Source organism: Curcuma longa, chromosome 3, assembly GCF_044706935.1.
Source record: "Curcuma longa cultivar G26 ecotype Majalengka, Jawa Barat chromosome 3, ITB_CL_G26_1.1, whole genome shotgun sequence".
Lineage (NCBI taxonomy): Eukaryota > Viridiplantae > Streptophyta > Magnoliopsida > Zingiberales > Zingiberaceae > Curcuma > Curcuma longa.
The window spans coordinates 4,047,464-4,072,995 of NC_133863.1; the positions used below are offsets into that span (position 1 = coordinate 4,047,464).

Below are 25,532 nucleotides of genomic sequence, written 5' to 3' on the forward strand. Positions count from 1 at the left end.
TGATCAGTGCGTCGTCCTCACAGGGAGTGTAACGACGTTTACTTGGGAGTGGGTTTAAATATTAACACTGCATACGTCGGCCGAAGTGGGAATGCGAAGGGGGTGGAATGTGTGTCCTTGTCGGTCCTGTGGAGACTGGAGACTTGAGATAGAGATGAGATGGAGATGGAGATGGGTGGAATGTGCCGTTGTTTGGGGTTTGGGATTCAAGTTTCAAGATAAGCCCGTGAAGGAGGGCGGGGTTTCCTTTTTATTGAATTTTATTGGATCTAATTTTGTGATGCGAATGGCTTATGGCTTTGTTTTGTTTGTTACTCTCAAAACTCAAACACAACGACTGTAAAGAACTAGGAAACCCTTAATTATTTGACAAGTGATTAGTTTAAGAGACAATTTGGATCTTCAATTACCAAATTAAATTAAAATATAAAAATTCTTAAAAATTCAATACTCCTCGACATATCCCTCCCCTCATCTCTCACTCTCATCTTCTGCCCATCCAGGCCCTCAAAGGACTAATATCTAATATCAACTCGGACCATGCTTTGGACACCACTAACCCTACGTACAATGAACTTCAAAAATTATTTCTCTATGATTATAGTTTAATTTTGAACATTTAATCAATGGCGGAGTCAGGAAATTGATAGCCTACATGCTAATCCCGAACTGATCGAAAGTCCCTAAGCTATCTTCTTTTCTCTCCTATATTTTTCATTTTTTTCTAGAGTAAATTTAAATAGTAAATCCGTCGGATTCCCAAGCTAAACCCCCGGTAAAAGACTATTTAGCTCCGCCCTGCATTGAGTCAAGAGGATTTAAATTTAGCTACATTTTCTATAGTAATAGTGCTGAGCTTGGTAGTACCTAGCAGGAGCTCGACAATGCCTAGAATGCTTTAGCCGGATTTAGTAGAGTTGAGCTGAGGTTATTAGAGTACTTCATCCAGTAAATTAACATTGTCAAGTTCAACACGGAAGTGCATCGGTTATGGAACAAGCATCAAGGCTTGACAACATCAATTTACAAATACAAGAAAGGAAGCACCAGTTATTTCAGTAAAAGGTGAAATTCGTCATCCCAGCGATCCTATATGATCAGTCCCATGACTATCTATGAAAAGGTAAATCGAGAAACTGCAATTGGACACGACGGAGAAGGGCATTGCCTCGACTTCACCGAGATTCGACCCTTGCCTACTTTAGCAATTCTGTTCCGTTGTAATCAATTCAAGTATACCCCGGGAGCAAAGAAGCACCAATTACAAATGTAGGAAAGGAGATGCTGATTACAAGAAAATGAGGGTCATGAAATTACATAACCGTCTAAAGTAAAGACGCTGAGTAGAGAGATATCACCGCTACAGGAGCAAGGCACATGTTCTTCCTTCTCTATGAATAAGATAGATTTTTCAATGAGCAAAGTATACGCAATTGACTTCAAGCCTTCTCCTACTGTTCTATGTTCTTTTTCTCCATTCTCTTCTCCAACTATGACTTGAACTTGGAAGGGACCATGTCAAGGTGCACCTTAGTCCCTTTTAACCTTTAATTATAGTCCGTTTCAGAAAGGAAGCAAATTGTACCCGTAAGGCGGAGAGGAATCGATTCATTGGGTTTTCATCACATCTCCATCCAGAAAGCACTAATCCAATCCGTTAAGATCGACCCGGTTGAAGAGGACAGATCCAACAACAACAGACGAAGCTTAGGACAACAAAAGAAGATCCACTAGGAGTTGCTAATTACATTCTTTCAGTGGATCGATCTTTTCACACCGCTCTGGTGGGTAGAACAAAGCCAGCACGGCAGCTCTCGCCTCTTAAGCTCAGAGCTCTTCCCTAGTCATTCTGAATCGCACCATGTGTGTAATCAGCATGCGTTCCAATGGCCATGTTCATAGCGGATGATTTCCGTAATTCGGCACACACAACGATATTGGTGGGGCAGCAGCACACAGAAGTGGCTTTGGATGCTACCCTAATCCACTGTGCGTGCATTCATTAAGAAATGAGAGGAAAGACGCTTAGCAGAGATCAGAACAGAGCATGTGTGGAGGAGCTAGCAGCAGCAGCAGCAGTTCCATCTCCCAATGCCAATTCAAGCTTAAATCACTACTGGGGATTCTCTCCGAACTACTGCATCCATGGCATGTATGCACCATAAACGATCAGAACAAAAGAAGGCATCTTTTCCAAAATGCTTCCTGAGTAGACCCTTTTCAGTATATTTAATGAGGATTTTTTATTCAGCATCTGCACAATTTAGCAAAAGAAGGTTGGTGAGTCTATATATTAAGGAACATTTTCAGTCCTTCCTTAAACATTACCTCAAAAGAAGATTCATTTCAGCAACCCACGTTACATTCTTGACCAAAAGATGATTAAAGAAAGTGGCTTTCCTAAAAAAGTTATTCTTGAGGGGGGTTTTTCAGAGGGTTTATATATATTCAGCTTTGTCAACTACAGCACCACCTTTTTTTTTATATCTCAATACATTTTTTGTTTTCATAGTGAAAACAGGAACAGAGGAGCGTATTTCAATCCATAAGAATTTTCATAAATATCTACCTAAATATCCGATATAGCAAGCATTCATGGACTTTTTTGATTGTTCTGAAATTACTATTGTTTTGACAGAAGCACGTTGTGATACTAAACTAATTAATGAAGTAACATGAGACGATAACAGTAACTGGTTGGTATGATTCAGATAAATCCCACCAACATATTTTCTATTTAGTACAACACAAATCATCTCGATTAACACCAAAAAGAAATCGCCTAAACCTTTTTCTTTTATATAACTTTCGTCCATTGATATAGATTATAATACGACTTCAAAATGTAGTTCTTTTGTGAAACGGGTCCACAAGTACATCTTGCTAAATTCTAGAATCCTACATCAGTCTTACTACCACTCTGACACAATTAATTGGATGTTTTGTTTCAACAAAAGCAATTAATTATGCATACGACGTGTTGTATATATATGACAAATCAAAATACAAAACTAAACCATTATAATGAAGTGACACTTGCAGGTGGGAACTTTGGAATCCTACCGGCTAACAAAGGCAGTGTTACAATGAGGGAGATGTTATCATCGGCATCTTCTCGCTTTACTGGCTCGTGTCGCTTTCCCTGCTCTTTGCCTGTGCGAGGAACACGAGAACTGCGGCAGTTTTCTATAGTTGGCTTGTGTCTTTGCTGCAAGATGCCCATCCTCTGAGCCAGCGTTCTTATCTCAATAATTTTTATTGGGTGCATGGTTCACGAGATAAAAGAATTGCATGCAAGAGAGATTCTGCTCCCACCGATGCTTCTCGTCTTTTCCTGTCAGAAAACAAATCGTATATGTATGTGTACATTGTAAAAAGTTGCCACTGTACAAATAAAATTATCAAACCTTGGCCACGTGAAGTGTTTTATTTCAGAAATGAATTTGTTATTGCCGAAGAGTATAAGAAAATCAAAAGGGAGAAGAGGAGTTGGGCAGTCACAATGGTGTCAGATCCAACACTAAATAAGAGGGAGATGGGGTTGCAGGCAGATGAATAAAGAGCGGAAAGAGTTGGGAAGAGGAGGTGAAGTGAGCTCTAATGCCGAGGGAGGGGGGGCACAAAGGCTGTTGCCATCACATGCTCATCACATTGTTCTCTTCTTCTTCTGCACTTCTTTTTATAATTCCGTCACTGGAGTTGACCCCACCTTCTTCAACCCCACTGCCATTTTCCTGCGTCGCATTCAATTCTTCCTGCCCTTCGTACCTGCCTTTTTTCTTCCTCCAACTTGCTTTTCTTAGAGGGACTAAATTACAAGGGAAAAAGGGGCGGTAAGGAATGGAAAAGGAAATAAAAAGAAAACAGGACTCTTCCATACATCTTATATACTGATGTGAAGCGATTGTCCACATTACCTTGTAATGTACTCATCTATCAAACATGATATTGACAAAATCTTGTAGTTATTCATACTTGTGTGAGGCCATAATCCTGATACTTGGCAGTAAACACTACAACCATGTTGTATTAACTCTACAATTATACAATATATACATACTACACATACATGAAATTGGGGAAGCAATCCTGAAGATATGAAGTACGTGTTTGCTGTGTTATTGTCTCTCCATTTGGAATATTATTATGCCAAAGTAGCTCTAGTACCTTAGGGTCGAAGGTGTAGTTGTATACGAATGAACATGATACTAGACTGTTTGTGTGAATCGGAAAGAGGAAAACTGATGAAGTCTTGGTGATTATTCTCTGTCATGAGAAGAAACTCAGACGCTGTAATTGACGACTATGATAGAAATCATCAAAACCAAATTATCCGTTACAAAACCCCCTCAATTGAAGATGTTCAGCACGTTCACAATTTGGATCAAAGATAAAAGAAATTGCTCTTGGCAAATTTACCAGTAGGCGCTCATGGGGTTTGGTTTATTTCAAAAGAGCACACCACAGTATTCATTGTGGGAATGGAGAAGATATGATGAGTGAACGATATCAAAGGTGTTAAAAACATGATTTGAAAAGGAAACATGTGCTAGATATTTGGTGCGAATGCATATAATACTGGAGAAACTATGCCTAAAATACCTTTATTCAACAGATGAGAAGGTTATAAAAGGAAACATATGTGAAGTGTTAGTGGCAATACAAGCACCAATAGTTTTCAGAGGATAAAATATTGTGAAACATAGGGCAAACTAAGAGGAAATTCAGTCATATATTAGAAATAAACTGACTAAATTCACATCCTTTCCCAACTAGCTTACTGTCAGCACAGAAGAAAACCAGTAGTCAAAGCATGCATGCTTAACTGGTTGGCCAATGGAAATTAAATTCACCTGTAATTTGGAACATAATTGTTTCAAGTGAACTTCGTCAAATAAAGTTGCAAAATCAAGTTTACATATATTGTTTATATTTTTTTGTGTGAAATGCCAATAAAAACTCATAATAAGCACAAATTTATTTTTATCTAAATAGTCGAGACAAATATAACTTGATGTGTGATGACTTACCAAATACATAACTTACATAGTAAATTTAGCTTTGGATGTTTTCCATCTTAATTAGTTTCTTGATGATATACTTCAGGACAAAGGTTCTGCACCTCTATTGCTTTGGAATACATTGGAAGTAGAGACACAAAATCAAATGAAATATAAATCAAACTATAAAAGATCCGATCAAGACTTACATCCATTGAGAAATCATGTAGCTGAACATAGAAAACTAGCACCACTATCTTATAAACTTCTTTTACTAGCATCATAACGTCTTCAGCCAGGGTCACAATTTCATTGTTTGATGTCTCCGACAGCAGAACTCATGTGACTCTGGAATTAACAAGTTCAGATTCAAACCGCCTACGAAGCTGAAGAGATTGGTTGTAGAGATTAAGATCAAGGCCATCAACAATTCTTCCTACACGTGCCTGCAAGATTGCCTGGATATAGAAAATAAAGTTGTGTCAAAGAATCAATTTCAGGGTGCCATAAATTATAACTAACTCAAGAAGATCACATACCACATCTTCTGGCAGAATGTGAAGTTCTCCAATAAATTGGTAGTAGGAACCAATGCGGAAGCTGAGGTCCCTCAAGTGCTCGGTATTTATCTTAAAGCTGATGTCTGCATCGGCAATGACTGCTACGGCAGTGTCCTCGCTATATGCATGTAACCTGAGGATCCAATCACAAGCATCAAACAATAGCTAGAAATAACAATGAGTTAAAACATTCATAGAAACAAATCAACTTGATGTAATGTACAAAAGTCTAAAAACTAGAAACACTAGATAGATAATATTCAGGAAAGGTCAGACTAGACTAAAGTATTAAATTGACAAATAGAAATGGTAAACATACACATCAGTTCTCCTGGAAAAATAGAGGGGGCATCACACACCCATTGTAGTACATTTTGTTGCCTTTGAGCACTAAAATGAAAAACATGATGATCACTTTTAAAAGGCAGCCACCTAGGAGGTATCGGCAAGGGACTATTTCACCTAATTGCTAGATGGCCCTGTTGGGTGACCCTTTTAAAAAGGGACTCAAACAGACTGCCTAGGCGACCTAAGAGGCTTAGGAGGTTCGTCAAGGCAGTGCAATCAGGTCTACAGAAAAGAAATGTTTTTCTTTTATAAGTTGTTAGTTCATTTGCTATAAGAAAGTAACTCTATTTCTTCCCCTTAGCCCACCCTACACCCCCTATTTGCTCGAGCATTCCACCTCATGCAACTTTCACTTCCCTTTTTCACCCAATATCAACAAACTATGTAGATTTTTCACCATTTCTGACCATTTTTTCCTTATCTCCCCTTAGTATGTTCATCATTTTCTTCTCCTTTTATCATTACGTGTTTAGTGCTAACTTATTAATTGTGACTCATTTTAATTAATTTTAAAATAGAATTGTTATATATATATATATATATATTAGTTATTCTTAATTTAATATTCTTCTCATCCATATTTTAATGAGAACTAAGCACCCACCTATTGCTTAGGCGTTAGATGGTGAGTCCACCATCTTTTGCCTACACCTACTTTTAATAGTTTTCTTACTACTTAAGTTAGCCCAGTCAAATTTCAGGAATTAAGAGTTTATGCAACCTATGAACCCATTAATAGCTGCAAACTGATCACATATGCTCATGTACCAAAAAAGAGTGAAATAAGCATTGTGTTACTTAAAGTTCACAATCTCTGCTACTCAACTTGCACCGAAATAGGTTGAAAATACATGACTATCAGATTCTCAGAGGTTTAAAAAAAATGCTTCCAAAGAATGTTGTCAGTACTTACATTCCAGTAACTCGAAGAGAAGCGCCTTGCTTAAAAAATTGTGAACCTGATTCTATTTCCTTCAAAAGAGCTGGAATGCCAGGTTTGATTGTCGACGTTGCCATCATTCAAAATTTTCAGCAGTCTCGGAACAGAAAATATGCACCTGATAATTAATGTTAGGCAAGTTACAAGACATTAAATGCAGTTGAATCCTTGTAATGAAAATTTAGAAGTGATACAGCAGTTGAGTACATAAAGTCTTAAACTACATAAAATACACCAATCTTGAGTTTAACAGTTACTATGATATTTCTAAGGATTAGAGCACAATATTGATTAGTAATTACTCTATTTCTCAAACATAATAAAAGTGACTTGATGAACATTCACATGTTGAATGCCAACAGAATTGTGAATGATTCAATTTCTATTTTAGTCAATCAGAAAGCAACAATATGGACATCAAACAAGCTTGACTTACAAATTGGTAGCAGGATAAAGTATATGCCTGTGGAAGCTGGAAGCTATTACCACACTGATCTTTAGGCTATGCTTTCAATTGTTATGGAAGCTGAAGCATATTATGAACTAAGGTATAAAACTAATATTACAGATTAATTCAAGATTAGTTGGATAAATAAACTAACCCATAACAAGAACACTAGAGGATGGTAATGTTGCAACATAGTTGTTTAAGAAAAGAAGAAGATAGAGTGCCCCCTACATATTATATACTTAAACTAAGGTTATATAAAATATAAATCCTGTACTTAGAAATAGTATACAGTTGGCTGTAGGAGAAATTTTCCACCCAAGATAATGAAACTATACCATTGCTCTCCATTGCTTGAGCTAGCAAGGACTTCCTCTTATTCTTCTCTCCATTGTTGCCCTTCTGTGGGGCAAGCACATCATGAGTTGAGAGGGAATAGGGGGCCTAACCGTTATATAGATGCAAAAGAAAACCCTAAAATAACTGTCATAAAAAGCTATTAGATTGTAGCAAAAAGGTGGAATCCGCCGCTCCAACGGTCCCATACGGTCAGCTCCACGACCATCTATGAGGAGGTAAATCGAAAAGTTATAGTTGGCCACTGTGAGGGGCATTTTTCTCGGCTTTGCCGAGATTTGACCCTTGTCCATTGTAGTAATATCTACCCCACAATAGCCAACTCAATCTTGCCCCGAGGCAATAAAAAGCTATCAAAGCTTTAAGCCTATATAGTCATCCATCACATCACAATGAAATAATTCCTTGATTCAATCACACATTCACACTGTATGATTTAACACATTGGGTTGAACTTATGCAGTTCGATTTTAATCAAAACAAAAATCAGTTATTAATAAATATTCGCCAAAAATCATGGAAAATTCCGACATTGGCACCATTATTAAAAATGTTGTCAGCTGACAAAAGTAGCTAACAAAATTATCAACCAATGTAAGCTTCAGAAAAATAAGATACCAGGAGCACCCAGATACTATATGTAACCATGAAAATGTTTGAATGGAGAAGGATAAGCACAGCATCTCCTGCTGCAAGGAATACGACACCCGGAATGCTTATTCCAGCATCGAATATATAATCGTTGTCTGTGTGGTGATAATGCACTTACAGCTTGTAGTAAGCTTTTCCCATAAAATCGATCATGCAATTACGGATGAAAGATCTTAGAGTCTAGTGCAACACAATTAGGGATTTCCGCCCCTATCTAAACAAGTTGCTCAATATTTCAACTGTAAGTCTGCAAAGGACAAACTACTACTAGAAAGGCGAGCAATCCCGTGGCGTACTGCTACCTAGAGGAGGAGAGGAGAGCAACATATAAAATAAAAGAAATGGGAGTTCGGAATTTACACGTTCTTGGATGCCGAGGTTACCGATCGATTGAAGTTTCGGCAAGGGCGTTCTTGTTTCTGGACTGTTTGGACGCCAGACCGACAACGGATGAACTCAATGAATACGACAGCCTCTAGGGTGGAGCCGGCGGTGCGTCGCCTGAGCTCCTTACTACGCGCTGTCGGGCCTCGTTTCTCGCTGGATACGGTCCAAATAAGTCAATATGGATCCCGCATCGAATTGGGCCCGGTCCAAAAGATTTGTTTCCCTCAGATTAAAGGCAAAATATCATTTTACCCCTAAACTTTACCTTTTTTTCAAATTGAAATTTTATGATATTCAAAATGTTTTCCAAGTTAAAAAAATGTGATCCTTTTACTCCCTATTATTAGCACTAAAGTGACTTAACATAATAATACGTGGCAGTTCATAACCCCAATAAATGGGATCATATGTAAATCATGTCACTTAAGTTAATATTGTTAGCAATTGGAGGTAAAATAATAAAAAGGTTTCAAATTCTGAAAGTAGTAGGGATGAGGCCTCAAGGATCATTCTTAAATATAAGGGGTCTCCTGACGCAAAAACTAAACATAGGAACCCTGCACGGTTGCAATTGCCCCCGAACATCTACGAAGGCTGTCCAAGAAATCATCCATGAAGTTTGCCATCTATGACCATTCATTCTTCACGTGTAAAAAATAATATGATTTAATAAATAAAAAATTAAATATAAAAGAAGGATATCCACTATTAGAGGAGTCGATGTTTACAAATGAAGCTTCGTGGAGGCCGGCTCGACATAAAGAGGCCCTATACAATTTCCTTCCAAAATAATCACCTCGCATCAAACTATGCTGATTGAGAGCAGTAAAAAGTGATCCTGGGGAATATAAACGGCAAACCCATAGCAGCTAGTCCGAGGCAGAAACTCACGTGTGTTAGTTGTGCACAGAGCAATATTCGACAATCAAATTGGAACACACTATAAGATGTTACCATAATAAGTCACCGACGGAATACCATACGAACAGCAGAAATCCCTTTCCACATAATTCCATGTCTTGAAAGAATAATACGTGAATACATTACAAATATATGTACAACATTTCGAATAAGCTGGACTTGATTCAACAAAACAAAACACAGAACAAGAAAATTAGAAAACAACTGGAATAGCTCATCCATGTTGCATTGACAAACCAACAAGTTCAAGTAGCTCAGTGAGTTACCATTACTCCCAACTCCAATCAAGTTAGACCAATTACTGCATCGTCATTTGTTCATAATCAAATTCAATTTCCCTGGATGCATAATGTCTTTTCATGTTTTGTTGATGTTCTTCTCACATACCAGTGTTCATGATAAATTAACCGTGTTGGACGTCAAATAGACTTGGCTATTGAAGTGCTTCCCTCACAACTTCTCAGTCCCAAAGGGACTGCTGGACAACAAACATTTGAACAACCTCCTTCAAGCCATATAATTTCTTATGAATTGAATTTCAGAAATTCAAACCTTGTTTTTCCTATAATACTGCCTTCTCCGAGCTATCTGCTACCTGCCTCTTTTGTCTGAGACCTTGGTTGCTGGACATAGGTTTCTGCAAAGGTCTTAACGCAGCCATGATCTCTGAAAATGAGGGCCGCATCTTTGGGTTTCTGCAAAACATACAAGTGAAAGGTAATTGGAGGAAAATATATTAATGCCAGACAAAGTATAATAGAAGGTTTTGTCTTTACCATTGACAAGCATGGTGTCATTACTACAGGTCAAGAGGAATACTACTATAGTTATTCTCAAAAGAAAAGAGAAAAGATACAACTAAATTCATAGTTCAAAGTCAACTGCATTAAGTTTGAAACCATTTGTTTATGCTGTCCAAATCACAGTTTGAAGGAAAGCATGCTGGGAAAGCTGTCATATTCAAAGGTAGTGAAACCATATAACTTCATATGCTCTTTTAATGATACAATTAAATCACACTGCCTACCTTTTAGGTATCACTAACTTGTTAGTATAATCAAACACATACATATATAATTGGTCTTCCAACTCACATTTGCCAGCACTTCTTTATAATCCCAGCTATGACTGGATCTATGTCATCTGGAATATCTAGACAGCGATCCTGGAATCCAACAGCACCAACAACCTGCATGGGATTCAAACCTTCCCATGGCTGTTGCAAGGTACAGAGCTCCCATAGGATAACTCCAAAGCTAAAGACATCACATCTGGATTGTGGAAAAGAAAAGAAAGCCAAAAGCATCGTGTGAGGCCATATAATGTAAAAATTGCAGCATCATGCATGAATTGAACATACTTCTCATCTGAAGGTTCATTGCGTAGAACTTCTGGTGCCATCCACTCAGCCTGAAGCAAAGTAACGTCAATAAAACTGTTGTGGTACAAATTACAACTGAACAGAAAGCATAAGCAAGATGAGCATAATAATTAGCAATAATCATATCTGATATTATTTACGTAGGATCTGTTTCTTAGTGATACAAACTGGTTTTTAAGTAGGAGCAAATGAGCTCAGATAACTTCTCGAAGAAAAGATGTATAGAGCCATCATCTACTACTAAGCATAGCATAGAATATAGTTTGATAAGTTGTCAAATTTGTTGCTAATGATATTTCAGTTGGTTTACCTATGGCATAGGTATAGGGCACTTTTCTAGCTTCAACAGATATAATTCATGTGTATTATATTATATGACAATAATATGCCATATAATACACAATTCCAATTAGTTGCTAATGTCAGCAGTTTGATGAGCTGAACTCACTCCATACAAATTTGAGAGGGTATACAAAGAAACTAGATGATCCCATTCCTAAGCTTTCATGGTTCTTCACAATACACTTGGTAAAAAAAACTGCCTAAAAAAATAAACATGCCAAAGAATCAGAAAGCGAAATGAGAAGAAACTTGCAACTATACTTAAAAAGTGAACCTGCCAGAATCTGCAAATATACATATATATATTTATATGATTATGGGGAAAAAAAGTGGATGACTGTTTGCTTACTGTTCCGGCTGTTGACCTCGAAGAAAGGAAGGTATTGTGCTTAATTCGAGATAAACCAAAGTCACAGACCTATAACATGAGTACATCGGCAATAAAATTAACTGAAACAAATTTAAATAACAAGAAAATAGCAAATTCATGATTTACAAACACACTAATAATATATATATCAAAGAAACACACTGGAAACTAGGTTACCTTCACAACCCAATTCTTATCCACGAGAAGGTTTGGAGACTTAAGATCACGGTGGACTATAACAGGAGTACAATTGTGAAGATAATTCATTCCACGAGCCTTGTAATAAAAAGGGGGGAAAATAGTAGGGCAAGAAATCAGATTTACAGCACACCAAAATCTAACTATATTCATACAAAATGATACTGAGAATGAGTTCTGTAATCATACAATATCAAGAGCCATTCTTAAGCGTCTCCTTTCATCAAGTTGATTATTGGGACGGTGAATTAAACGGAACAAACTGCCTCTGCAATGCAGATTACATGCTTCAAAACACTAGTAACATCAACACAGTTAAAGCTTGTTAAACAAAGCAGCTATATTAGATAAAAAAGCATACCATTATGAGTATAACAAAAGGAAATACGAATATGGAAAAAAAAACAAATTGTACATTAAAATAAAGCCTGACAATTGATCATGTTTATATTGCAACTCTACCATTAATGGACAATAAGCACCCTCATATTTAGTAACCACATATAATCCAAAGAAATACGGTCATGCCACATTTACTAAATATGACTAGTGAGTCAACTTCAGCACAAAAATATAACTTACTATTAGATTTATTTAGTTAAACCAACTAGGAGTCAAACAAATGTCTTTGAAATTTTTGACCTTTTGGGATGTCAAAGTATGAACTTTAAGACAACATCCAGTATGTATCACTCAGTAACTACCATCTGAGCATGCTCATGTAGGTTATCCATATGAGATTATCATGTCTGCAAAAACATTAGAAATTCCAGAGCAGTGAGGAACAATTCCAGACAAATTTAGATGAGCAATCAGTTCTTCTAGATTAGCGCTTCAGAACCAACAATTCACTGCCATGTAAAGGCATGTATTTCCTATTTTCCCAAACCAGAAAATGTTGAGAGAGAAGGGGGAAAAACACTCTCCCTTGAAAATTTGAAATCCTTACACAAGGGGAGAGGGGTTCTTCAAATATTAGATGCAAAAAGAACTTATGCAGCAACAAGAAAATGGAATTGGAGCAACCACCTAAGCAAGAACACATCATAGACTCCAATTCCTCTCATTGACTATAATGTCTGAGTCAAAGAAAACATGCTTTAGATCATTGAGGAGTGCAAGTAGCCCTTTTTTTGTCTGAGCAACACAAAATTTTTTGTCAAGAAAACAGTTACATAGGAAAATTAACAATCCCCATACCCGATATTGCATATTCATAATATGCTAGGTTTCCAATTTGTCTTAAATTTGAGTGTTCTCCTGTTTGGAAAGGAGCCCATATTCAATAGAACTTGCTTCCAGAATAGCTAAATTCCTAAATTGAGGCAGAGTCCCATTCTATTAATCCTTCTAAGTTCTAACTCATCCTAAATAAAACTTGGCTGACTTTTAGGAATTCAAGTTACCACCATGACATTTCCTGAGCCACTCCAAATGTACTTTTAATTGCAGCCTATTCAAGCCCTCTGGTTGTCGGGGATTAACAGGGCTATAAGATACTGATTTCTTTCCTCCTTACCGTCACACAAATCTATGCGTGTTTCAATGCTTGTTTAATATGGAGTATGAATAATATATTGGAATTTACTGTGATTTTTTTTTCAAGTACAGAATCCAATGTATTAGTCATACAGAAAATAAGTTGCAAGGATAATCTTTTTGATATAGAAATTAGAACAGTTAATAGGATACACATGCAGCTAATGGAATAATTGATAAACAGGAGGATTCACATGCTAAAATTTATGTCGATCATGTTTCCTCTGTTAAATTTTCTTTTATTAGTGTAAAATTGAAATTTACTGAATACGAAGCCTAAGCTGCTGCCGTATAAATTTGTCCAATGAACCCAGCTTGGAACGAGTCATATGAAACAAAATTTAGAACATTGTTCATCAAGTATAATCTCAAAAGCAGACATGTAGAAATCACTACTGTCTGAAATCTTACACGATATTACACCTTAGTAGGTCACGGAATTACTCAAGCTGACAAATGAACAAAGAAAATTATAATCCTGAAGGAGAAAAAGGTACCTATGTAGAAATTCAGTAACAATTGACAGATTAGGTACACGAGTTACTGCACCCATGAATAGAACAACATTTGGATGTCGTAACCGTTTCATTATTCGCACCTGAAACAAAAAACAACATCAACATACATGTTAAAAAATGAAACTTGAACTCAATGCAAGATAACAGCAAATATCATGAATAAAGTTTTCTTTATATAGAATAGAGGTTAGAAGTGGTGTACCACAAACACAACCTAAAATAGACTAGCTGTCATTGATAGGAACCTATTCTAACACTTGTCTACAAGCTGGAGCAAAAATATCTGAGGGGCATTCACAGGCTTTCAAAAGATGCCCCATGCTGAACTTGTTAGCTTAACATAATGATACGCTCCCAGAGGCACAGTGCAATAATCAGCGAAGTCATTCCTCACTAAAAGTACAGGTATTGAATCTAAATGAAGTGACAACAGACTATTTTATTAGAGGTATAAATTGTACTTTATCATCACAACATATAATCAAATGTTAACAAATTTTATTGTTAATTGTTCCATTAGGAGCTTTACTCACACATCTCACAACCCTTCAGCCTAGAACAAGCAACAACTAGTTCCTTTTTACATTTCTGAGTGCTAGGCAAATCAGTACGAGATCTGTTTAATCAAACAAAATCATCTTCCCCAGACAATCCCTACAGCTAAATCCCAACATGAGTGGTCAATTTTTATATACAATACCAGGGATTTTACTTTGTCTTCAAAGTCTCAAACTTTATATTTTCAAAAGATTGTTGAGAATTACTTCCAGCAGCTTGGAAAATGGACTTCAAGAAAGCTGAATTATGTTTTAACAGATATCCTAACATTAAATTTGCCCCAAATGTTAAACAGTAAGATCACTTGAATCATGTTAAAACATGAAACCAGATATAGCAGAACATGTGCTATGAAGCCCTAAAAGTAATAGTCAGGCTGATCAACAGTAACATGAATAGGGAGTCTAGGTCTATTCAATACATTTAACACAGCAATGGAAACTTGAGATATCTACCTCGCTTATGAATTCTTCAAGTGCATCGCTAGAGATATCTTGATGCAAAAACCTTTTAACAGCAACTTCCTTTATCAGAACAAAGATAATCACATCAGCAGATACACAAATAAACAAGTACATTAAAAACTAAAAGGAATATAAGATAGATGTTTTCATAGAACAAGGCTAGGAAAATATTCATTGTCTATTCTAACAATATAACAAAGAATCTTCCAATTCAAGAATGATAAGTCCAAATTCAGATTTTTTAACTATTGATGAGGCATTTAATAGTTCTGAATGTTGAAATTATTTCCAATATCATCTATTTTTTTGTTTATTTCAAAATTGTGTCAACGAGTTTGGTAAAAAAATGTCAGAGTTTTTCCTTGAGGAGAATAAATTACTTCCCTTAGTAAGGGTTAAAGTTTCGTTTTGTGCAGAGTTTTGGTCCCTGGCCAAAACACTATGATTTCAGCAAGTAAAACAAATTGAAGATCACATGCAAGTTATAGACGATTTGAAGCTTGTAATCAGCTATTTTCTCCAATAGATATGTGAGCACACAAATATAACAACATCAATATAGCAACTAAGTTAATTTCTTGAAGAACAAAAACTACTTTTTCAACAAAAATACTTACTGTTCCATGCCAATCTCCATGATACACCTCCCCAAAAGAACCTAAGTAGGAAAAAAGACATGAATTACTAAAAGTAATATAAAAAAAATGTTGGATGTTCTTTTCTTATTAAAAGTTCAGAGAAAACTAAGGACATGATGTAACTTTGCATTTAATTAAGGGTTCCTCAGAAACATACCAAGCCCTATCCGCTCACCAAGAATAATATCTTCCCATATTATTTCAAATTCTACAACATCCTGCAGTGCATTTTCAGATTTTGTACTTTCTGTTCCAATGGATTTATCAGAAGTACAATCCATTTGTTGATGAGAATCACCAGATCTTTCTTTTGTATTAACTTCATCATTACCATGACAGCTTGCTTGCTGTTCATTGACAGAAATAACTTCATTCTTCTCTGTTAGATTTGGGTCATTGCCTCCAGAAATACACTGCATCCTGGAACATGGTTCCAAATGTTCATATTGTTTGCTGACAGCAGCCGTTGTAGCCACAACTGCTGCAGCAGTGGCAGTGGCTGCCGCAGCAACAGGAACTTCCAAATTCATGTCAGCGTTTGTTTTTGCTGCTGCAACTACCATTGAAGATGCAACAACAGCAGCTGTTGCAGCAGCAGCAGCAGCAGCAACAGGCATATGCCTAACAAGCTGCAATGGAGATTCCTGCAGCGATGATTCAACAGAAACTTCATATACAGGATTGTTAATGGCTTCTCTTGAATCAAGTTTGCGAGAAAGGTTGAATCTATCTGCAGATTTAGTAGCATCAATTTGTGACCTAGAGAGAACTACTTTCTGATGGAGCATGTGGCTAGGAAGCTGAGGCAGGAAGGGCCCACGACAACAACCAGTTTCAATTTTCTGTTTTAACTCATGCTTAGTTATCTTCCTCATGTCTTTATCTTCAATTGAATGCATTTCTTCAGCCAGTGGATCTTCTATTTCTGGAGTACAAATCTCAGTGAACAAGTTAGGGGGTGCAGCCACACCACTTTCCAACAACACATCCTGTAACTTTTGAGCTAATTTTGGATTTTCTTTAGCAGCATTAATCATGTATTCTGATACATTCTTCAATTTCATCCTTTGGACAGTTGAAGAACTAATGCCCTCAGTCCAAGAAGGTGACCGTGGATGCTTTGAGTTACCAGACGTATCTGGAGTTTTTGACATGGCAACATTGAGAATAGTTGAAGATTTGGCGGGGTTATTCATGTCAGCTTGCATGTGCCTATTGTTTTGATGACTTAAGTCACATGGGTTTACCCGAGCAGAATTTGGATCTTTTTGGCAATTAGACATTGAGTCTTGTTTGATAAATGGCTCATTCTCAGTGCTACAGTCAGCAGAGTTTGCTACTCTGCTACTTGATAAGGCTGTACCAGTTTCGTTGGATAATCTTGTGAAAGATTGAATCGTAACAGTAGCTTCTTCTGGTTCATCAATCAGTCCTATACTATCTGTTGCGATAAGAGTACCAGGCTCTGACATCAAATCAACAATATAGTCCCTGTCGTGTGCAAAGTGAAACATGTTGATTATGAATGGGACCCATATTAGTATATGTAGCATTATACCCATTAAAAAACCAATAATCCATTTTTTTAAATAAATAAAATCCACCATGATCCCCATCCCCGAATTACATCGGTCACCACCCATGCTTTTCCCCTCAAGAAGAGTCACTAGTTGTGTCCCTGACAATTTATGCAAGCAGCAAGTGATCTCTTCCCCCACCTTTGTGTGAGCATCAACAAGCAGATCTAGAGCCAGCATGGTCTCTTCTAAGAGGAGAACCCAATGTAAACAGTTGAGGTGATCATTGTTATCGAATAGTTCTCTAATGATACTTTTTCTGAGCAGTGAAATTGTGAGGCACCATGGTGGAGATAGTCAAGCTCTTGATTTCTGCTTGGAATCTTCATTTGAGATAGGAGCCTCCCCTTTGCTTGAATGGTGACCTCATTGACTTAGAGGACAACCCAACGGGCAACTGGTTGCAAGGAGAGTTGAGCAAAGAGGGATATTGGTTGTGTGTATCTCATCATAATGAAATTTTGACCCCTAAGTTGTGATGTGTAACATGATAATTTGTCCACTTTTGTTATACTATTAGTTGTGTGAGACGTGTACATTAAGCACAAGAAGGAAAAGTGAATGTATATACCCAATGGAGAACAAAGAATTAAGAGGAGGAAGTTTTGCATGATAACCTAAGAGAGACATTGTGGATAAGCCGTGAAGTTGGTAAATTACCCTGTTTTTGGTGGTGTAAAATCCTAAATAACTTAAGCCAGCATTAACCTTGAGTTTAGAACATCTAGAAGGTCTTATTAAATCTTTAATTGGATTTGTCCTTTTTTAAAAGTTTCTTAATATGAGATTGCTTCTTAATAATACTTTTGGATTCTTTACGGATGTAAGGTATAATATGTTATACTGATTTATCATGAACAAAAACTGAACTATTAATGAGGTACGATTAGATACATCTCACTATTGATACATGATTAGAAATGTTTTTCCCATACAATGATAATGAGAAATATGTGCACTGACTTAAGGACTTGACAGACCTATCATATCTGTAATTTAAATAAGTTACGTCATGTTGGGAACCATGCCTTGTGTATGGTTGACTCTCTCAGCCAATATATAATAGAGATCTCTTTAGGCACTAAGTTTAGGTTGATGCCAGTGAGGTCTTGCTATATCTAAGGATTGTATTTTCATACACTGTAGCATGTGGGGTTATAGTATCTAACTCTAGTTCATATGAGTCTAAAGATATTTTGGATCGGTGAGAGATGGGTGTTGCCTAACCAAAGATCACATAACTGTAGATATTGTGAGCTTTGTGATAATTGGGCATTGATGCTTGATTGAAGATCATATGGTTAAAAAATTCTGACTTAACAGCCAAAACAATCCCTTGATTGATATGGGTCACGCACACCTTTTTTGTCATATATCATTAGGATTCCCCGTCTAAGAATGGACATAGAAGTGTAATATTGAGTTTGATTCATTTTACAACAAATATGTATGAGATGTCATGATGTATTTGGATTGTCACTTCTTATTTATATACTTGTCTACCTTTGTTGGATTCTTTTAGCAGACTCTCTTATCAATTTTATCAAGAATCCTACTCTTACATTTTCCTTTGCAAATCAACCCAAGGCTAGTGGAGGGCTTTGACTCAGGTTGTTAAGCTCATTGCTACTTTGTTGCTCTTAAACACAATGAATACTAGAATTGAATCTTTAAGGTGTCCTTTATTAAATCTTTTTTGCTTTTATTATTTTGATGACTATGTGCTTATTATGTTTCAACATGCTATATTTCCTTTTGCAACTATGAGATAGTGTACTGTTAAAATGTTATATTCTGTGTTTCAGTCGTTAATGATATCCCATGATGTTGACATGAGCTTTGAATGTTGAGCTTCGACTGTTGTCTATCATTCCACAGCACAATCCCTTGACCAGTACAAGGGTCATGTTGATGTAATTGAGCCTTTTATCAGAGTGGTCATCCTCAATCATGAGAAGAGGACTCACTCATGGTGTGACATGAAGTTAAAAACTTTGGTATGAAAATCAGTTTTCAATCCACATTTTGAATTTTTAGGCTAAGAAGTACCAAATTCTACTAGCTGTCAAGTATATCAGGAGGGGGGCTTCTCCTAGCTTTCCTTCCCTCTCCAAAAAATCAATCATTCATATTGACTAAGCCATTCGTTACTTCACAGACTTACTTCAAATGGCTACACAAGCAGAAGAATTAATAGAATGAAAGTGAGTCTTTTGAGCATGAAGGTCTTACCTTCCATCATTAAGTTTCACAGTGGCTAGAGCACCATCATCTGAACCTGTATATTGCTTCCCTTTCATTAACCGACAAGAAATTCCCAGACTATCAGCCAAAACCTACAGCACATAATATTTTAATTTAACAAACTGAGGTAAAGACTAAAACCAAGAAATCTAGCAACAAATTTAAAATTTTAGAGGCTAATCACCCATTTTAGCAAGCTATGCATTTTTATGTCAATTTAGCTTCAGCTTGCTCACCATTCATGTCTATGATACGAGATAAAAATTTTAAAAAATTAATTTATCAGATTCAGGGTCATATGATAAGGAAACATTTTTATTTTTTAGGGAATAGTCAAATAATAAATTTTCATTTTATCCATGTAAAAAGTGCTAGAAGCCTAGAACAAATTTGAACATAAAAAAGTCAACATCTGCCATACTAAAATTGTATGATAGTAAGATTCCCACTAAATTTGGTGGTTCATCTTACACAAGCTAAATTGAGAGGCAACTAATGAACCAATTTAAGGACAAGATCATAACGGTAGAGAAATAGTGTTTTGTTATTGTTATAGGAAGGAGATTACAAAACCCATGAAAATGTAGCCTCTAAGTCCAATTAATAATCAAAATTATAGGTATGGGAGTCTATTATTTAGACAGTCCCACTCAAGCTAGAGCATAGTTATGCATGCTCTTTTTGTTACACAAACATGGACCTTCTTTACGCACTATTACAAGCCAATTAAGGGGCTGGGTAAAAATCATAATTTATAATTCAAATGAAGTATATGTTATGAAGCATGCCGATCATTTTGGATATAAAATATCAAGTGAAGTGGCAATCAACTTTAATGTGTGTAGTGCATTCATAAACCATTAGACTACTTAAAACATAAATGGCTACTTGATTATCAAATGTATATTCAGTAGATTAGCGCTTACAAATTTGAGATAGTCAAGTAAAGACTAAATATACATCATTGCACAGATTTTGGGTATCCTTTCTCCATATTCTACTTCTCACTAAATTGAGATATAACACTGTTGTTGTTTGTCATGTTACCAAATTGCCTCCAGATACATACAAAATTCTGAAGTAACCCTTCTATAATAATAGATTTCAACATAATCAACAAAAAAAATACTTCAATATTTAGATTGTCGTACTCCTTATAAAATAAATCTTTCATTGAACATCTTTTAATATACTACTAAATTCTTAATATTGAATCCCAGTAGCACCTTTTAGTCTTTTGTGAGAAATGAGCTACAACACCAATTACTAAATATCTATGATGTCCATCAATTTCTATTAAAAAAATGGCATCAAGATAATTGTCAAATTACAATTCTGATAGTGCCACCAGACAAAAACTAAATTATCTGGTTTTCTTCACCTAAAACCAAAGTGATCGCTTCACAAAACATTTCAAACCACGTTCAAGGAATTATTTGTAGGTTCCTCTGTATGAACTTCTTCAGAAAAATTGTCAACTGAAAAAAAAATGATATCTATCTGAAACATTCATTAAAATAAGTGAATTGAGAAGAGCGATAAAAAAATGATAAATCTCAGAATGCTCAAAGTAATCAACACCATAAAATTGAGTGCAAATTTTGGCAACTAATTTTGTACCGTTGTACCATTGCCCCGAGGACGAGAAGAGCGATAGAGGAATGCTCAAAGTAATCAACACCATAAAATTGAGTGCAAATTTTGGCAACTAATTGTCAAGTCAATCAACAAACACCCAACTACAAGGGTTTGTGCACCACAAGAAAGAGAAACAAACTCCTTAATCTTTGTCATAGCACAGCACAAATCTCAATATCCATTGTTGATTTTTAGCAAGGAACTCAATGGCTTTGTAAATAATTAGACTCAAAAGCAATTGTTACTTTTGCACGACATGAGAGGACTAATAAATAGATTCCATAAGTGTGGAATTATTTTGTACCTTCCTAGATAACTAACCATGGTATTCCATTAACACAAGTTTTAGGTGTACTTAGCTAATCTTTTATTGCAAAATTAAGATACATATTTGCAACTATACACAGTAAAGCTAAGACAATTTCTTATAAAGCTATTAAAAAGATTAAAAGGTAAAGAGATGCTAACCTTGAACATTAAGGCACGATGACGGGCTAAACCGACCGTCATATGTCCAAGGGGAAGCACAAAGCTTCCAGTAGTTGATATTAAATAGTGTCTAAGATTCTGATATGAATTCAACATGCTTTCCGGATCACAAACTTTTCCACCCATATAGTGGGCTACTAAAAAGGCAACCTTCTGCACCAAGAGGCCACCTGATGAATCTGAAGAATCAGCCCCTAACTTTTTAGCCATTAGAAACACTTTCTGTTCAAGTTTGGAAAGGTCAGCATCTTCTTTCTTGTTTACCAATGCAGCTTCCCAACCAACATCGTCAGAGATTGGTATTTGTTGCAAATGCATAAGGGAAGGCATTTCTGAAAATGTTGACCCAATTGAAGCAGGATAAAGATCATAGAAACCATCCAAGATCTTGTCGTCGTAATCAAGAACATTATAACTCTGTCAATGATAATGAAATCAGAAATGTCAATGAGTTAGTAAAAGCTGAAAATGGATGATATCAGTTGCATCACTAGGCACACATATAAACACTAGCAAGAAATCATTATAGCTGAAGAATATTTGCTTGCAATGATCAGAAAAATGCAATCATAGGGCGAAAAGTTCCATGAAAAAAATTAGACTAGTCACAAATAGTGGTATAAAATACATTGGTTTCCAATGATCACACAACACACAAACGAGATTCTAACACATATGAGTACCAAATAAATAGTACCAGGAGTTACAAAAGTGAAATTAGGATATAAACATTTTATAACATGGTTACGCATAGGGGTGTCCATTCAGGTGGGTTGGGTGGATTCAGGTCGGGTTGAAGCAAAGATATTACAAAAAAATCCCAACTCAAACCTGAACCCGACCCAAACCCAAACCAACCTCTGGGTTGGGTGGGTTCGGGTCGGGTTGAAGCAAAGATATTACAAAAAAATCCCAATCCAAACCCAACCCGACCCAAACCCAAACCAATTGGGTTGGGTGGGTTCGGGTCGGGTCGAAGCAAGGATATTATAAACCCGAACCAAAACCCGAATCTGGATAACCTGACCAACCCGAACTAACTTGAAAACTATAAACCCAACCCCGAATTCAAATAACTCGACCAACTTGAATAACCCGACCGATCCGATCTATTGCATTTATAATCTATCAAGCATACATCATTACTAATAATTAGCAATACTTTTTTTGCTATTTCCCCTGATAATTCTTCACTTCTATCTCAATGTTTCATCATTGTCATATTAACCTTCTACATTGCCTAACATTAATATACATAAAACATCTCAATTTTCAAACAGAATTAGAGTAACCCCAAAATAACTTCCCCATCCTAAATTCAGGTTAATCTGGGTCAACCTGAATCCAATCCAACCCAAAAAAAATCCAAGTCAGAGTTTGGGTCCAACCCAATCTGACCCGAATCCTAAAACCCCCAACCCTAATCTGATATTTTTTGTATCGACTTGGGTCGGGTTGGTGGATCAAGTTCATTTTTGACCCCCAACTAAATCATGCTAGAGCAGAAATACCCAACTCAATGCATAATTTGAAAGAAAAAAAAAAAAAGCGCCGGCTAGCTAAGGTATCAGCTGAAAATATGGAAAATGACAGATTATGGGGAAAAGAAAATTTATAATTCTGGTATTTACTCTAAAAGTGAGAAAAGGAAAATTGGAGAATGTCAGCATGGGAGAAAATGCTAAAAGGGAATAATTCTGATATTGGCATGTTGGAAAAAAATTAAAAAAGAAGCAGCTGTTGGAAAAGATTAAGGGTAAAATCCATTATCAGGTCCATTATAACTTAAAAGAAAACAAACAAGGCAAGGATTTGGAAAAAGATAAAGATTCAACAACTACTCCTTCAGAAGACAAAGAGGAAGAAGATATGTTGGGAGAGAAAGAGAGAGATATTAGTTTTCTTTTAATCTTGCAACTAATAAATAAAATGACGGATTGGCAACAAAGAAAAAGTGTTGGAATTTTCAAAATAAAAAATGTTGTTGAAAAAGTTTTCAAAGAAAGGAAAAGGAACGAGAGTTATTGGATTCTCGAGGGGAACTTTAGTACCATATCTAGAATTTGGAGGGAGAATGAAATCCAACACATGGTTGAAATCTCCTTCAATATTGTTCGATATTAAACTCAGTTCAACTCAGTTGTAAGGGCATATTAAACTATAAAACTATAGACTTAAATTTCTGCAAATAAACTATTGAGTTAGGTTATTTACAATAAAACCCTAACAATATTTTGTGCTGATGATTGGAAATTCAACAGTGGTGGCAGATATATAATATGATGGTCATAGCAAACCACACATGGACAGATTCATTATCACAATACAAGTCACATTTGAAACCTAAAAGCTTAGGACTGAAACATCTTAATTGGGAAGAACATAGTTTCCTTGTTAAAGAAAAACCCATTAATCATCACTAGCTGATCACTATGGATGAAAATTCAATGGTGGGTGGAATTCATACTAATCATCAAGGACAACAAAGCATTGCTAGAGTAAGACCGAATAAAAAAGTTTAACTTGAATAAGAACTAAAGACAAATTGATTAACAAATCTGAGAGTGGCTACCTAACAAAAACGATTCTGAAGTGTCAAATAAGAGACTTTAAGCATAACAAAATAGCAAACATCAACAAATAAATAAATAAAACAAATAATAAGAACACTATAACGGTGGCATGCAATTCTGAAACATTTAACGATGCGCAAACAGATAGAGCATGAGTAATTAGAGAGAATATAATGAGACGAGAGAGCTCGAAGAAGTTAACCCAGTATCGATAAGAAAGGATTTCCGCTGGGGAGTTCTCCGGTGGGCAGGAACCCAGACTAATCTGCTTCACAGCCTCGATCTGGGCCGCCTCCGGATCCTCTCTTGCGCTAAGCTCAAGGGCGAGTTGGATTTGTAACTCCTCGTCCATTTCCTGGTCCGTAGGTTTGCTCGACTCGGAATCTTCAGCAGGTGCATTAGATAGCACTTCGGAAGCGACCAAGGAAACCGCACTCGACAATTCCCTCTGATCCACTCTCTGCCCGATAGCAAACGACGAGGAAGAGGAGGAAGAAGAGGAGGGAGGGGTAATGGCTTGCCTACCAGAGACCGAATTCAACCAGTTACTCAAACCGGATAAGGGCTTCTGTTCTGGTTGAGAGTGGGGTGCCTTCGCGCCGGTGGCAGAGGGACAGACTCTGATCGGGGACGAGGAGGGAGAGGGAGATGCTTCCCCGTCTTCCGAGTGACTCGGCACGATATGGAGCTTCTTGAGGAGGTTCTTCATCGTATACACGGCACGACTCCTCTCATCCCCAACTTACTCCTTCTTCAGTCCCCTCCTCCTTCTCGATTCGATCCTCAATCCGGCCTTCTTCATCTCCCCGATTGTAGCCGGCGGTGGGCGATGGCTATGCCGAATCCCTCATTGGATCTCCGCTTACTTTTAATCGGTTGCTCGCTTTCCGGGTCGAGTGGGGAAGGAGGAAGACAGCCTCAGGAGTAGACGACGAAAGGGGGAAACAGTAAGCGCAGCGGACACCAAAAGCGGATGACTCTGCCGACGACGACGAAGTGGTGGAGGATGACGCGTTTCGTACGCACTCCACTACCGGCTGTGCCATTGGATATGCAAGTGGGATCTCTTTCACCGAAAAGGTACGAAACTGCGTGCGTCGACATATTGGTGGCAACGTTCAAGAATTAGGATATCATGTACTACCGATCCCTGGGGATTTAGTGCTTTGAACGACGGATCACCGTTGGATGCATGACATGCCGGGCCCAGGGACTGATCCGACGCTCATCGAGAAGCGATAGGACCTGCCCCCGGGAGTGAACACTTTTAGCAGGCGCGCACCACTTGAGCCTGCTGGCACATGCGTATCGCCACTTGGAGTTAGTTTAGATTGGTCTGGACCCATCGGATCCCGCATTGGATGTTGGGCGTTGCGATCCGTGTTGGCTAA

General features: G+C 37.0%; 2 protein-coding genes across 5 annotated transcripts; both read right to left on the reverse strand.

Moving 5' to 3' along the window:
- Positions 1 to 5,032: 5,032 nt before the first annotated feature.
- Positions 5,033 to 8,834, reverse strand: LOC141824376 (CST complex subunit TEN1). Of its 2 annotated transcripts, none has more exons than XM_074711649.1 (4): positions 8,665 to 8,834; positions 6,822 to 6,966; positions 5,540 to 5,693; positions 5,033 to 5,458 (listed from the first exon to the last, which is right to left on the reverse strand). In XM_074711649.1, exons 2-4 carry the CDS (start codon positions 6,926 to 6,928, stop codon positions 5,339 to 5,341), a joined length of 381 nt encoding a protein of 126 aa, XP_074567750.1. In that variant the 5' UTR covers positions 6,929 to 6,966; positions 8,665 to 8,834; the 3' UTR covers positions 5,033 to 5,338. The 2 variants fall into 2 exon arrangements, with proteins under 2 accessions (XP_074567750.1, XP_074567751.1); XM_074711650.1 differs by lacking the exon at positions 8,665 to 8,834 and adding an exon at positions 7,635 to 7,675.
- Positions 8,835 to 9,666: 832 nt separating this feature from the next.
- Positions 9,667 to 25,080, reverse strand: LOC141823506 (putative serine/threonine-protein kinase SIS8). 3 transcript variants are annotated; one of them, XM_074710797.1, is made up of 14 exons: positions 24,344 to 25,079; positions 21,548 to 21,985; positions 19,430 to 19,533; positions 15,778 to 17,111; positions 15,600 to 15,640; positions 14,974 to 15,042; positions 13,940 to 14,040; positions 12,093 to 12,171; positions 11,883 to 11,981; positions 11,685 to 11,753; positions 10,973 to 11,022; positions 10,707 to 10,883; positions 10,165 to 10,307; positions 9,667 to 10,090 (listed from the first exon to the last, which is right to left on the reverse strand). In XM_074710797.1, exons 1-13 carry the CDS (start codon positions 24,848 to 24,850, stop codon positions 10,175 to 10,177), a joined length of 3,201 nt encoding a protein of 1,066 aa, XP_074566898.1. In that variant the 5' UTR covers positions 24,851 to 25,079; the 3' UTR covers positions 9,667 to 10,090; positions 10,165 to 10,174. The 3 variants fall into 3 exon arrangements, 2 of the variants coding, with proteins under 2 accessions (XP_074566898.1, XP_074566897.1); XM_074710796.1 differs by having other exon boundaries at positions 9,667 to 10,307; XR_012601409.1 differs by lacking the exons at positions 9,667 to 10,090; positions 10,165 to 10,307; positions 10,707 to 10,883; positions 10,973 to 11,022; positions 11,685 to 11,753 and having other exon boundaries at positions 11,891 to 11,981; positions 12,093 to 12,200; positions 24,344 to 25,080.
- Between the last annotated feature and the right edge of the window lie 452 nt (positions 25,081 to 25,532).

Excerpts from the sequence above, each read along its gene's own strand:
- LOC141824376 (XM_074711649.1), bottom strand. The coding sequence starts at position 6,928 with ATGATGGCAACGTCGACAATCAAACCTGGCATTCCAGCTCTTTTGAAG. Across the intron at positions 5,694-6,821 it reads TCTCTTCGAGTTACTGGAAT|GTTACATGCATATAGCGAGG; the intron begins GTAAGTACTGAC and ends TTGGATCCTCAG. Across the intron at positions 5,459-5,539 it reads ACATTCTGCCAGAAGATGTG|GCAATCTTGCAGGCACGTGT; the intron begins GTATGTGATCTT and ends TTCTATATCCAG.
- LOC141823506 (XM_074710797.1), bottom strand. The coding sequence starts at position 24,850 with ATGAAGAACCTCCTCAAGAAGCTCCATATCGTGCCGAGTCACTCGGAA. Across the intron at positions 19,534-21,547 it reads ATCGTGCCTTAATGTTCAAG|GTTTTGGCTGATAGTCTGGG; the intron begins GTTAGCATCTCT and ends TATGTGCTGTAG. Across the intron at positions 12,172-13,939 it reads GTTACTGAATTTCTACATAG|AGGCAGTTTGTTCCGTTTAA; the intron begins GTACCTTTTTCT and ends TCTGCATTGCAG.